Below are 15,307 nucleotides of genomic sequence, written 5' to 3' on the forward strand. Positions count from 1 at the left end.
AAAATCAACGGAACAGTTTTTTTTCAATGTGACACCTTCAACAGAAAACCCGGAGTCCCAAAGTACTGGGGTACGGATTTACTGCCAGCCCGACCAGACCAGCATTATGTAATACACATTGTGTATTGTAGAATACAATTTGCTGTTGTGTTGCACGTTCATCGTTTCACTGTTTTTGTTTCCCTGCTTCTTGAGCAGCTAATTTAAGATGAATCTGAATCCTGATCTGTAAAATGATGATTTGAACCTAAACTGAGATTATTTTTTTTTTTTGGCAGAAAGTAAAATAAAGAAAAACAACATTTCTGTTTTTGAGAATCGGAAACTGTAAATGATAATTTCTCATGTTGCCATAGTGATCGATGTTGCTGCCTCCTGTCTTGTAAAGAATCTCATCAGCCCACTGAGTCCAAATCTACTCATGTACTGATCCTTTTGCGTATTTGAAGTTGAAAGTTAGGAAAGTTAACAAGTTAAAGTTAACTCCTGATCACATCACCTGACTACAAACTAGAATTACACCTGAATAATTTCTGATCAGTTTATTGGGAAACAAGTGGACAGACAGGCAGCTGCTTCCCTCCAGAGCCACAAAAACATTAAGCGACTGGAGGTGACGCAGCACAGAGAAACGATAAGTACAAAGACGTCAGCATCTTATGGGTTTCTTTTTATTGTTCAATGCATGGCCACACACACATATACTGGTTTTATTTTTGCACTGTGCATGATGGGACAGTCACTATGGAAATGTCGATGTAGATGGGACACGTTTTAGGAGTTTACAGGGGTCCAAACACAACCCGCATTCCTCAGGGAAAGTCAGCCGGCCCTCTCTCTTCCGAGTCTCCGTGATGACGAGCTACAACGGGAAGCTCATCGGCTCCTCCCTCTCACATGACACCGCGATAAATAAATCAGAATTGAACATTCCCTCGCACCGATCTGACGAAAAACGACCCTCTCCTTTTTCCCTTAAACATTCTTGCATACATCGTTCAAATTTAGCTTACAAAAAGCAAAATAAACATCATTTGGGTACAAAAATAAAATCCAAATTAAAACCTGTAACAGGGCAGAGCCTGTCGTGTTTTTTTATTCCTTTTCTCTTCTCATACAGAGACAGCACAATACATACATCACTGGTCACAAAGGTACACTGCAAATAAAGAAAAAAAAAACAAAACCAAATGTTTTTTTTTAAAAGCCACGTAGGAAAGAAACTGATTCCGAAGAAGTGTACATCTGCCTTCCTCAACCTCTCCGGCCCATGAGCTACGAGACCCCTGGTTTGTTTTTGACGGCTAGGAACCTCATGTCAGGTGGACAGAGCGTGTATGTTCTCGACCTCGAAGCTGACTTCATACACCCTCGACTTTACAAAACGCAGCGCCGCCAGACTCGCACATTCATGACCCTGTTTCTCAAATACAGACCGAAGGGAAGGGGAGGAGGGAACAGAAATCCAAACCACTGCTCTAAATATCTATATGATTCATCTGAGCGTGTGTTGATGTGTGTGCGCGGTTTCTCTCTCGACACGTATGTACTCGTTTGCTAACATATACAGTGTATTCCTGGTTAGGGTGTGAACCAGGGGCACTTCAAAGTTGTGTAGAATTCCCCCACTGTTTCCTCACCCCGGCCACTAGGGGTCACTCTTTATGTTTAGGATTTGAAGTGGGAGATCTGCTGTTCTTATTCTTATCGCGCCATTTCGCCCGCGTGTCTCTGTCGTATTATTTTTTTTTTTTTACTCCGCGGAATTTTCTTTTCCAGCTCTCTAAGCTTTAACTCTTTTCCTTCGATCCATCTTTCTTTTGTTGTTTTTTTTTTTTCCTTTTGGAGACGCAGATACACACAGAGCAAAAGAGTGGGAGAGAGAGAGGGAGCGAGTGTTGTGATCGATTCAGCTGTTCGCAGCATCGACAGCTGCCCCCCCTTGGACCTCTCAGCCGATCTCCTTCCACTGTCGGTAGAACTCCACGATGTTCTTCAGCTCCATGCCCGCCGAGCTCGCCGCCTGCATCGCCGACTGGCAAAGTCAGAAAACAAACAACCAATCAAATACTTTTCTCTCATAAATTAGATGCTACGTCACATTTCTTTCTGCGGCACAATAACTTCCTGTTGCACGTTAAACTATCACAATGAGGACACCACTGCGGGAGCTGGAGTGCGTTAGGTTTGACGGTAGACGTCCGAGAGGGACTGACCTTCATAGCTGCTGACCGAGTGCAAAGCTCTTCCACCTGATGGCCGGTAAGAACGGTCACCATGCCGGCTGTGTCTTCATCTCCGTTGTTCTGGGAGACGGTTAACTGGCGACAGCTGTCCACCATCTTGTACAGATGCCTGGGAACACAGAGGAGGACCAGTCAGACTCTAACTCAGATAGTGAAAGTGTTAGAGGACAAACAGAAGAGCGGCGAGCAAGGTTTTACCAGGCCTCCATGTCCTGTCGCTTCAGTTTGTCTCTTTCAAAACTTCGACCAGACTCCTTCTGGCAGCGTATGTACCTGAAGAAAATAAATTCATAAACATCAGGGAGCTGTTTGGAGAAAACGTTTCCTGAGGTAAACAGTGAGGAGCACAGAAACAAACCTGTTGCCTTTGCGGAACTCAGACTCCAGGAAGCGGATCCCGTCCCTCGCACCAGGGTTTTCCTTCTTCAGTCTGTCGAGTCCGTCGATCACTACAACACAGACGAAGATCAAACACCTGAGCAGATCTTTGTGAGCACAGACACAGGAGGAGTCACTGACCTGTCCGCGGGATGATGATAATGAAGCAGCCGCTGCCGGCCAGGTGTCGGATGAGGTTCAGATGGTGGCAGAGAGCAGCTGCGTCTGGCACCAGGTACGGAGACATGGACGACTGGGCCTTGGGCTGCTGGAGGCTGCCCTCTAGCTGCGACACCTCCAACTGCAAGGATCGGACAGAAATAAAAACTCAGCAGCTGATGATGATGATGATGATATATGAGGGTTCTGCTACAACACAGGACATTAGTGAGATTTAGATGGAGACTGGTTGGTTCATGAGAATGCCAGTGATAAAACATCACTTCTAGCACAAACGTAAATGAATATATTCTATTATTGAATAAACTAAATGTTTCTTCAACATTTTCCACCCCTCACATGTGCCGAGCGCCGACTGTGATGACAGACACACAGCCGGGCCTGAGCTGCATTACTGCTCAGTTTCAAAGGGAAACCCACACAGGGTGAACAGAGAGGGTAGAGGGTAGTAACCTGTAGTCGAAGCTGAGCCATGTCCCTCATTAAGCGATTCCGACGAGCCTCCTCCTCAGCCTGGACAAATCAAGATAAAGAACGGGAAGTCAACGTCCAGTGCTCTTGCTTTGCACACAAGTAAAAAGTGTTTTGAATCCAGGTCATTCATGAAACATCACTCACAGTTATTTGAGTCAAAAGTTACATAACAAGTTTTTTTTAGTAGCGGACCCCCTGCGGTTGCTCTGTTCAGACGTCACTCACCATTCGGAACTGGGCCTTGGCCTGTTGCACCAGATTGTCCTGCTCGGACTGGCTGATGCTGGTGAAGATGCCCGCCTCCGGGTTGAAGTGCAGCACGTTGCCCTGGAGATTTGTCAGGAAGTGGCCAAAACTACGAATGCAACACACTCGCACCACACACTGGGAGGGGAGAGAGAGAGAGAGAGAGAGAGATTACGATCAGGGTTTCAAACATCATTTCATCATCAATGTATTTGCAGAATATTTTCTTGATCAATAAATGAATTGATAAATTGTTTGGACTGAACACCCAAAGGTGATGGTTTTTTTTCTGTATGTGCAACAACCTCAAATATTTAGTTCACTATTACATAAGACAAAGAAAAGCAGCTTAAACGATTAAGTGGTGATGAAAATAGCTGTAATTTATCTGTTGATCCACTAATCACTGCACCTACAGCCTGAATAGTTGAACCGATTTGATTTAATCTGTGATAAATATTTTTGTCACCTCCTCAATGCACTGTACAATTGAGTTAAGTCGTCATTAATTCATTGATTCATTAATTGATTCATGAACATAGCGTTGTTTAAATCAATCACTTAATCCAGGGAGGTGTTTTTACTATCGTTTACCACGCGTTGCAATAATTTCACAAGATACTGGTTCACTGAAAAACAACACAACGACCGTAAGTCCTGCTTCGCGTTTATATAACAAACTGGAAAATTCCCACAGACTAATTAATTCCATTAGAATCTTGTGCTTTGTACGTTACCAACGCTGAAAACCTACAAAAGCAGAGTCCTGTGTGTTTTTACCTCCTGTAGGGGGCTGAGGGAGGGGTTGCGGTGAGTGAAGTCGAGGCGACGGTGAGCGACGCTGAGAGCAGGCAGGTGTCGCAGAGCCAAATCCTCAGGCAGCAGCAGACTCTGGACCAAACCGGGCTGCTCACACTCATTTAACAGCTGTGTCACCTCTGCATCCAGACCGAGCTCTGGACAACACATGGAAAGATTCAGAGGAGGAAACAAAATCACATGGGAGGAGAAATATTCAGTGTGAAGGCTGTAGAGTGAGTCAACAGAACATGGAGGAGATCGGAGCTCAGAGATTTGAACACGACTAATACACACACAAATATATATAAAGAAATTATTAAAAGGCATAAAGAAGGTCAACGATATTTGCTAAATTGGCACAGACAGAATTCTGACAAAGATATTCCTTTATCAAAATATTGAAACATGAAGATGACACGGACAGTTTGATTAAACAAAGACAGGTGTATTAATGCAACAGAGTATTTTATAAGAAAACCAGATATCAGATGCCAATGCTTTAAATTCATGTCAAGGAGATAAGTGTATAAATGTAAAAGTGTATAAACCAAATGATGTTTTACACAAGAAAACAAAAGCTTATTTTAGTTTTAATTGATAATGAAAATGAGTCATTCGCTGTGGAACAAGCAATTCAACACATTTCCGTGTAGGTACGCAGGTTTGCAGAGTCTGAATTGGAGTAAAAAAGTCTCAGAGACAAATGTAAAAAGAGATTTAGGATGGGGAAATTACTTTTCAGTATCAACAATGCAAATATTTCAGTATTCGTGGACCCAGTGGGGATAAAATCTAAAACCCTGACTGCTGTTCTCACAACGTATAAATCTCTACACAGAGCAGTCTACCACAAACTCACCAGCCTCCAGCATCTTGCTGCCATCTGGGAGCAGGTTGAGCAGCACAGACAGTCGGTTCCACAGACTTTGAGAACTCTGCAGAGGGAACAGTTGGATAAATAAACAGCTGATATGCCAGAGATCCAAGCTTAAAGCAGGAGGTGCTGCACCCTCACCTGTGCACACATGAGGATAATGTCAGTGTTGGTCCTCAGCCAGTCAATGAACACTTTCACCACTTGGATCAAACCCTGATTGGTCAAGATCTCCAGCTTCTCCAAGAGAGTTTTCTCGCTATGCAGTGACGGAGTGCTGTGCTGGCTACCTTCTGAATCAGAGTCCAAGTCTGAGGAAAGAGGTGAAATTAATTTAGCAAAAATAAAAGATGGCACATGAAAGCTTCCGAATGATTTTGGGGGGGGGGGTTAAATGTACAATGAAAAGCATGTTACCGTGTTCATTGGTTCCGTTGGCAGTACCAGGGTTTATGTCACAGGGGGAATCTCCAGAAGGAGGAGGAGGAGTCTCTTGGGACGGGGGAGCAGAAGCGTCTGTGGGGGTGGGAACACCCGAGGAGGATGAAGCTTGAGGCCTCAACAACATGTTACTGAAGGTCGGTGCCAGTCGGAAGCAGCGCTTGGACTGGAACAGTTGCGAGGACATGGCCTGGAGGTTACTGCTGATGCTGGAGTCACTGGGCATGAGGGGCCCGTTGGTGGTGGGAGGAGTATCGCCGTCCCTGTCGCCTCCTTCTTCCTTGGGTTGCTCTTCGTCTTCCTCTTCGTCCTGGTGCTCCCGGACCTGACCCTCTGAGTTGTCTGTGTTCTCCGCGTCTTCAATGTCTTCCAAATCAGATCGAGACTCCTGGCTGTTCATGTCTGAGTCCGTCTCTACATCAAACGCCGTTCCTCCTTCCTCCTCCTCCTCCTCCTCTGAGCCGCTGCCCCAGCTGCCTTCCTCAACCAGGGGGTCTTTCTTGGTCTCCTTCCTGACAGTTGAAGAATTGAGGGGAGTGGTTCCTGTCACAGTGGCACCTGTTGAATCGGCACATCCACTCTTCTCTTCTTCATCCTCTTCTTCATCTTCGCTCTCAAAGCCTTCGCTTAAGTCGCTTTCATCCTCCCCTCTGCCATCCTTGCGGGCACAGCGGCGGCGGCGGAGTCGAGACAGACGGGTGTACTTCTTCTTCTGCCTCTGTTTGTCCTCTTCTGACTTGCGTTGTTCCTCCACGCTGCTTTCCTTTTTGGCACCGACCCTCTCACAGCCATCTGCATCTTTCGCCGCCTCCTCCTCGTCATCATCTTCTTTCTCCAGAGAACCATTCTGCAGAGGCTTCTCCTCAGAGTGATCTGTCGGTGGAGCTGACAAATCCTTTTCCGGTTCATCTAGACGAAAACAACATTTCACATATTTAATATTTAATTAATTGATTGTAAGATACATCTCTCTATAACCTCTCTCTTCTAATAAAACATTTCACATAACAAATAAAATGTTCTCCATTGGGTAATTCCTGAACGAGCATGTCAGACAGAGTCAATAAATATTTTCAACTTTAAATTGCTCTTGACAGCCACCAGAGCCAAGAGGTGAGTGGGTAAAAACATTGTAATGAGATGGAAACTTCCCATACTGCTGCAGTTGTCCCAAAAGATTTGAAACCACAAAGAGCCGCACTTTAATCCTAGAAGATGTTGCTGATGAGGATAAATGGGGATTGATGCATTGATCTATGCAGCAGACTCAGGCTGGGAGAATTCCTGAATTGTGCTGACTTCTCTTGTAGTTCAGCGTTCCCACACCACTTTAACGTCACCTTAAAATGACTTTTCATGGACTTTCCAGATCAACATTTCCCTCAAATACAAGAGTCCGACACACGATGGTATGAGACACAGATCAAGTCTGATTCAAGTAACAATGCAATCATTTTTATGAGAACTTCTTACAGAAGCTCTAGATGTTACACTGACAGCAGTTCATTGCCTTTTTCTGTGTCCTCTACGTGAATGACACATCTTTGACATTTGTATTCCATTTGTCTTTTCAGTTTTGCATCCATCGCATGTTAGAAATGTCACCAATGCCCCCCACTCGATGAATCCTCCTGTTGTTCTCTCACGTGTGCTCAGTTGGACATTATCCAGACTATCTACTACAGTTCAAGCAGAGGAAACTAAGGAGAAAGGTCTACGCACATGCAGACATTTTCATCTCTCACCTGCGACGTCAGTGTGAAGTGGAGGCACCTGGCTCTCCGCTTCCTCCAGTTCAGCCTGCAGCCGGATGTTCACGTGGTTCACCAGGTGGGAGAACAGGGCCAGAGTAAAAGCTATGGATGCACTGTACTGCTTCGATCCTAAAGACACAACATACCACCAACTGTTAGTGCCCGAAAAAATAATTATTAAATTAATGTTTTTGCATCTGCAAGCTATTGCAAAATTTCCGTTTTGGTGAAAACTAACTACATTTAATCTGAGTTCTTAATCGGAAAAGTCAGAACATTTTGTCTACTGTGATTTAGCTTTGTCCATTTATATTTATATATCTCTTTATTAAAACAGCATAGACTCAATATGACATTTTCACCTGGAATGTCCTCACATACTGAAATTATACAAATGGTTTAATCAGTGAGCCAACACCAACCTCCCCTCTTCAGGCTGTGAACCACCATCAGACAAGTGACCACCATCTTGAAGACGAGGGTGTCAGACAGCACGGGGCAGGAGCTGTCGGAGTGCTGCTGCTGCTCCTCCTCTTCCTCGCTGAGGGAGTGGTGAGCGCCACCATGTGGTGGAGGCGGCAGGTAGAACAGCACCAGGTTGAAGTCCTCTAGCACCGACTGGCAGAGCGACGTCAGCTCCGTCTCCATCAGACTACAGGGAAAGTGAGGCGCTGAGTAAATACAATGACTAAACTTATTGTACATTTTGTTGTTATTTATACAATGATAACAATTTACTTTGAATAACTCTCTGTGCACACTTGACATATTCAAATATCTGACTCTCATTTCACTGGAACACTGTCTTAACATACCACTAGAATAGTTAAAGATTACAAATAAGGTCGTGCCCAAAGGTATATTTCCACTTTGGACTTTGATCCCAGCAGACAAACAGTGCGGCACTAGTGTAGAGAGGAGTGACAGTGCAGACCCTCACCTGTTCTTGGGCTGCAGGAGGCTCTGGAGATACATGAAGCTCACCAGGAGACACTTAATGTCCTTAGATCTGTAGAGAGAGAGAATTCAACGTTGGTTGATTATAAAGATAATTCTGTCAATCAAATTTAGCTTTTTTTTTCCTTGACCAAAGAAGAGAAATTACTATCTTGCAAGTATTGTTGAGAATGCTTTTAATTTAGGAGATGTAATTATTTGCTCTGGGCATGATAGTAATCTCAATAATCCTGATGGAACTGTGGCATTAAACATTAGTCCCAGTGCAGATTAATGATTAATCCTACTCAAGTGTCACTGGCATAGTTTTGGACACCAGCATGGAAAACAGCTATCCTCTAGACTTTCAGAATCTTAAAGCATCATCTCCTGAAATGTTTATTTGACACTCTTCTTTTGTTCTTCTTCTTCTTTTACTCCCACTGAGCCATGCCTCATTCTCTGCTTAAACAAACTAATTTCCCCACAGGGATCGTCAATCATCTAATCCCATCGGCAGCAAGATTCTGCTTTATCCCATCAATGTTTAGAGAGCCTTTGTGATCAAAAAGGCGAGAACACAAGTCGGTAATTACATAAGGCCCCAGATATCAACTGGGACTCGATTAAAAATGACTCTGGGGCGTCAGAACAGTGAAGTCAGGATATTCTGTTTATTTCACATTGATCATTAGAGATTCCACTGCTGACCAGGGAGGCGTCATAATTTAAGGATGCCCATTATTCCTGAAATCGAATTTCATTTGTTCCAAACACATTTGGGCTGACTCGGCCTACAATGAACCAAAACACAAGGGAGGAAATTTAATTCGCAGAAATTTAATGAAGGCAAGAAAAATAACAAACGTTAGCGCTTTAAAAAATGGACTCCACGAACCAAAATGATTTGAACGGCCTTGTTCAGACCTGGTATTAACATGCGTCCTGAAACGTCTGATCACAAGAGCAAAGTTTGTCTGTTAACACGTCAGCTGAGGGGGTCGGCCCTTCATACGAACACATTTCAGATCGAGTCAGAAATCCTGTAAATCCTCCTCACCTCTGCCGAGATGGAGACAGCTTCTTCATTTCCTGCTTCTTCACCTGATGGTACATCTTTGCAGCTTTGTCGAACAAGCGCTTCAGGTTGCCATAGGCGCCCTCGAAGGGGGATTCTGATTGGATGCTGAGCAAACACAAAATATCTGTTAGGACTCCAGCATTATCAGATTTGGTAAAATTCTAATATATTGTAATGGAAAATAAAGATCTTTCACCAGCGTAGGTAGTAGTAGGTCGCTTCAACGTTGTAGAACTTGCTCCCTGCCAGTGTTCCCAGTTGATTAAAAGGCATTCCTTTAGACAGGTGGGTGAAGACACACATTTACATTTATTTGAGAGGTGCCCGAAGGGAATGAGAATTATTAGCTAAAGATCACAAGTCAATCTGTGAAAATAAAGACAACAAGTGACAAAATGTCGTAAGGAGAAATACCACGACCACAAACTTCAGCTGCTGATTGTCAATATATATTTACTATCCAGGCAAGAGTAAGGTCTGCATCTGTCCCAGCTAGAAAGTCAATTACATCACATACTTCCAGTTGTGGAAACATTCTGTATATTGATTTACGTCCTTTCTTTCTCTACTGAACAATTTTAATTGACCATGTTTGCAATGTATTATTATTGTATTGCGTATATGATTAGTGCTGTGTTCAGAGGTTTTATATTACAGTCACTCACCCACATGTGGCATGACAGACAGGGCCTGATGGTAAAACCTCTCTGCCAGCTGCTCGGCCTCCACTCCAGCAAGCTCATTCTGGTAACGGGCTGCAGAGCAAGGAACATTAAAAAGTAAAAACAAAAAATTGATTTTTAGGGGAAACACTTTGTTCTGGATGGGTGAATAATAACTATTTTTGAAATGTTCTTGCATACAAATGCAGATCGCTGATACAATTCTAACTACAGCAATGTTCGGTTCAATAATTAAAATACCAATATCCCTGTATCTCATAAGTCTAAACAGCCGCCTGCCAGTTATACCGAAGCCAAAACTTCCCACGCTAAATGACACACATGCTGTCTCACAACTCCACAAGCTGGCGAGAGAGAGCGATGAGTTCACTGCATATCTTATTATCGTGTTATTACCTAAATCTCCGAGGTAGACCAGACAGCGATGACAGGCCATCTGTGCCCATTCCATCTCCTTGGGGGTGGCCGACACTGGTTTCTTTCGACCTGCGAGGAGCAATTACACAAAGCATTTTTTGTTTTACATTTCATTAAGTCGATGCACTCATCTCGAATGACTTGTAGTAACAACGGAACGTGGTTAAAATCCAGCTTAGCAACAGAAGCGTCTTAATGTTCGACACAGAATCCATATATTTATAAATGTCTGAAGGTGCTTCTGTCTCATGTGGCCAACAAACTATTTGTTGTATTTTATCTGGGCGTTTCTGAAAAACCCACAAATCCTCTGACATTGTGGATAAAACATAATCTCAAGTTTGTGCTGCTGAGATCTTTGCAGTTTTTGTTTGTTTATCAGACCAAAATGTAAAAGACAAGCTGCTCAATGCAGAAAACTCTTTGTCAGAAAGAAGCAGCCAGTGTTATTTTTCTGGTGTTTCAGGTAAAATATCTTCAGTAACCAAGGTTTAATCTGTGACCAAGATTTGAACAAGCAGACAGCCTGTTTCATATATGTGAATGTTACACATCCTTCTAACAAGTAGGTGATTAGATAATTAGATGCAGGCCGTGTGTTCATTATTTATGCAAGAATTTGTGTTTTGCGCCTCTGACCGATGAGTGGATCTGTGACGTGGGTCCAGTCGATGCACTCCTGCAGCTCCAGCTGGTAATGTGACTGGATGTAGAGCAGCAAGTGCTGGTAGAAACCCACACCGGCGATCAGGTGCGTACGGTAGGCACACTCCAAAGCGCTGCGACTATGGATGTGCTACAAAGAGAAAGAAAATCTCCAATATTAGGTTTGACCAGAAAAACAATAATAAATATTTATCCACACAGCCTAGGAAGACTTTACATGTTATACAGCACATGTGTTTGTAAATATACTGTACATACGTAAAAAGTGCATTTTTAAAAACAACAAGTCTTTGGAGAAATGATTTTACTACATTTGATAATAGTCAAAATGTCTGGTAGTTTTAATGTGTTGGTCCAATAGCAGAGAAAAGTGCAAATTCTTTTTGGAGATTAGTTTTTTTTCCTCTGGGTGAACCCATGCATAACATGTACACACATTTGGTACTTTGTTTTACAGACCAGTGGCCAGTAAATAGCAGATGTCATGTTAGAGTTGGCCTTTAAGCTGAAGCCAGGGCGTCAAGCCAGCTAACAACACTAAAAGTGGTGCGGAGAGGCATTTTCCACAGCTGCAGCATCACTTACCTTCTTGTTGGTCTTGATGACCTGGATGACCTCGTAGTAAACCTTCCTCCAGAGCAACTCCTCGGCCTTACGGCCGTAGTCAACAGGGTGGAGAAACATCAGTTTTACACAAAGCTCCCTCAGCCTAAAAAACCCCACAGAAACACAGATTCACAAATGCTTGAGTTCAGGAGGCAGTCACCGGTTTGACAGGTGGACCCATGAGTCAACCCAGTGTCACACAAAGAGGTGGGGCTACGCAAGAACACAAAATCAGGATTTCTTTCGTCACAGGGTGATTCTGGTTCCATCTTCTCATGTGTGATCATTTGACGGTAATACTGTCCATGACAGTGGAGCGGACACACACACACAGCTGACCAGGTACACACAGCTATTCTCCGATACCCGAGAGAAAAAACTGAATAATATCAACCTCATCTTGATCTGAGGTGCCAGTATGACCACAGCTCTCACACTAAACTGTCTTGGACGGATCTGAACACTGAGAGATATACCTTTAAATACTGGTGCAAAATCCCATCCCACAAAGCCTGGGCTGGTTTTATAACAACAATCCAAAACACAAAGATTTTCAGTGTACTGTGTATGAGGAAGAATAGAAAAGGAGAAACTATTTCAGAAGCTGAAACTAGTTTTGCATCTTTAATCTGAAAATAGAGTCACACAATCACTCAATTTCAAAGTAGTTTAAATCATCGGTCTAACTGATTAATCTGCTGATTGCTTAAACTCTACATCTGGCAGTCCGGACCCGACTGCAGGGCCATCAAGTAAATTGCAGATTGCAGATGTAGGCTGAAATGTATGATGCTGCAAACACAGTGATGAAGCAGGATGAGATACTATCTCCTGCTTCTGTCTGGTTCTCACATTTACTGAATACTTCCTCTTTCTGAGCTTTCTGTTTGTTGTAACCAGAACACAAGCAGGCAGGTTTGGTAGTTTTTCCTTACTCTTGTTGAGGGACAGATGGTATCACAGCTTGTTAAGCCCTATTAGACAAATTGTTTATGATAAATGAATGGTCAAGAGGAATTCAACTGGCTTCTGAAGCAGCAAAACAGAGTATGCATGTATCTGAGGATGAACCTTTCCAAATCATAAAGAGACAGAGCCTTTGAAACAGGTTTAATATCTCTCAAAAGTATGTGGGTGATGGTAATTACATCATCAGAAAACCAGTCTGTGTTTCTAAATGATCTTCTAGGTTTCTCAAACATCTCCAGTTAAAGGCTCAGCGTGTAGAATCCAGTGATATCTAGTGTTGAAGTTGCATGTTGCAGCTGAATACCCCTAACCTGGGGGGGGGGGGGGTTACCTGTGAGAATGGGAGAACCTGCAGAAACCTTCAGTTGTCGTAAAAACTCAAGACAGAGTTTAGTTTGTCCAGACTGGACACGAGCGTCACAAAGTGGGGATGGATTTGAAGCTTGCAAATGTTTGCAAAGGGCCTTAAACATCACAGACATGCAGGGGACAAACCAACTCCATGACAGAGACATGCGTGACACAGAGCCGGTCACATGAGCTCGATAACCTGGAAGTGATTGTGAGAAGACAGGTGCAGATGTGCACAGCAACTGGACAGATCTCACACACGCTGCTGGACGTACTTGTTGCGAAGGCTGATGTTCTCCGGCTTGAAGACCTCTCTGTAGGATGCCTTGCTGCCGATGATGACATCCAGCTTGTGCACAGACTCCACCACAGCCCTGGTTGGGCAACACAGAGCATTAGCGCAGTGACAATGCTGAACATTTGCAGGTTGATGAGGGACAGTCAGGCGCCGGCCAACACACTGATTTCGGTTTCATTTCTCAACAACAAAGAGATTCAGCCACAGCAGCGCATGTGTCCGCGTTACAGGGACAGTTACACGCGGACACGCTGCAGATCGGAGCAGCGACTGGGTTGTTTCCTTCACTAGCCAACGAGCTAAGTTAGCTAGCACAATAACGTCCAATTAGCACCTTAGCTAGCTTGGCAAAAAAAAAACGGCCTCGCCAACTTACCTGTAGAGCCGCTTGATGAGAAGGACCTTCGCCTCTGGCTCGCTGTCCTGTCCCGGTCCACTCATGTTCGCGAGTATCCGGTGGTTTGTTCACACGCTCCAGCGTCTGTTCGCCGCTTCCTCCCGCCCTCGAGACTCCCACTTTGTCGCGGCCACTCGGGTTCGCTCCCCGGCAGTGACTACCGTGTTGATAGCCGGGGCTAGCTGCTAGCTCCCAGGGCAGCGTTAGCTCCTCTCCCCGTCCCCGCGAGTCTCTTTCGGTTCTCGTGTCCTTTGGCAAGACCCCCCTCTACCCATCCGCTCCGGAGCCCGGGTCGGAGGGGGTGCCCGGTAACTGAAGCTCCTCCCGGTCAGCTGAAGCGCTCCGATATGCTTCTTGTGTTGTTCCCCGATCCAGCCATCGCTACGAGGGCGGCCATTACTCCTCTCAGGCAGTGACCGCCTGGGTATCGCGAGATTTGAGAACAGTGACGCCACTAGACCGGAGGTCGTCAGGTTCTCGTGTGGGAAATAAAACTTAATCATAATAATAATAATATTTATAATAATATTTATAATAATAATAATAATAACAATACGTTAATTAAGACTCGATGGGAAATTAAACGTATTTAATAAATATGACAATAAAATGTAAATAAATTAACACAAGGTGGGAAATAGAACCAGTTTAATAATTATAAAAAACAAAATAAAATAAATGAACATAAGATGGGACATAAAAGTAGTTTTCATAATAATGACAATAAAATAAAAAAATAAATGAACATAAGATGGGAAATAAAAGTCACTTGATGATTGAAGAATAAGATAAAAACAAATGAAAGCAAGATGGGAAATCAAAGTTGTTTTATATAATAAAAAATAAGACACAATAAATTAACTTAATTAAGATAGGGAATATAAGTAGCTTGATAATTGTTAAACACAATAAATAATAAATCAACCTAAGATGAGAAATAAAACCCACTTGATAATTGTAATGAAAATTTGTCAAAATAACTTGCAACTGAAAATGTACCACTACAATAAAAATGAAATAAAATAAAAACATGGCAAGTTAAATAGAATATTTTAATATATTTTGGCTTTAAGGGGTGTGAGGGATGTTGCCCTTGAAGGCAAATTAATAATAGGTTAATAGGCCAATCTGCAAAACAAGTATTCCACTTTCGATACTATCTTTAAACTGTGTATTTGTACTTTTATCTAAACCTTTAACACCCTTATACTTTTGTGACCCCATATTATTCCTATTATAGCTCGACCCAGTATTGAGCTGAGGCTTTATCAGCCAAAATAAATGAACTGAATCACCCATGTTCCTTCTTAGTCTGCAAAAAACAACCTTTCTTCCTGTTTGCCAATTTTGCATTCGCACTTCCATGATTTGCATTTTCCTTATCGTAGTTTGTTCTTTGATGAGTTAAGAAAGACAAAGTGTTGATGATTGATTGTGGGAGAATTATGTTTACTAAGAAGAATTGCAGGTCTCTGTGCACAAAGACTATAGTCACCATACACTCTGTTC

The 15,307-nt window shown here is 43.2% G+C and overlaps 1 protein-coding gene across 1 annotated transcript; it reads right to left on the bottom strand.

The window, feature by feature from the left end:
* Positions 1–649: 649 nt before the first annotated feature.
* On the bottom strand, positions 650–14,277 carry smg5 (SMG5 nonsense mediated mRNA decay factor). Its single transcript, XM_020108225.2, has 22 exons — positions 13,778–14,277; positions 13,379–13,477; positions 11,763–11,886; positions 11,151–11,307; positions 10,491–10,580; positions 10,077–10,166; positions 9,608–9,686; positions 9,391–9,516; positions 8,335–8,403; positions 7,817–8,046; positions 7,386–7,523; positions 5,617–6,549; positions 5,341–5,510; positions 5,185–5,260; positions 4,305–4,480; positions 3,504–3,662; positions 3,258–3,317; positions 2,766–2,925; positions 2,605–2,695; positions 2,445–2,519; positions 2,217–2,355; positions 650–2,035 (listed from the first exon to the last, which is right to left on the bottom strand). Exons 1-22 carry the CDS (start codon positions 13,840–13,842, stop codon positions 1,952–1,954), a joined length of 3,390 nt encoding a protein of 1,129 aa, XP_019963784.1. The 5' UTR covers positions 13,843–14,277; the 3' UTR covers positions 650–1,951.
* Between the last annotated feature and the right edge of the window lie 1,030 nt (positions 14,278–15,307).

Source organism: Paralichthys olivaceus, chromosome 13 (assembly GCF_024713975.1).
Source record: "Paralichthys olivaceus isolate ysfri-2021 chromosome 13, ASM2471397v2, whole genome shotgun sequence".
Classification (NCBI taxonomy): domain Eukaryota; kingdom Metazoa; phylum Chordata; class Actinopteri; order Pleuronectiformes; family Paralichthyidae; genus Paralichthys; species Paralichthys olivaceus.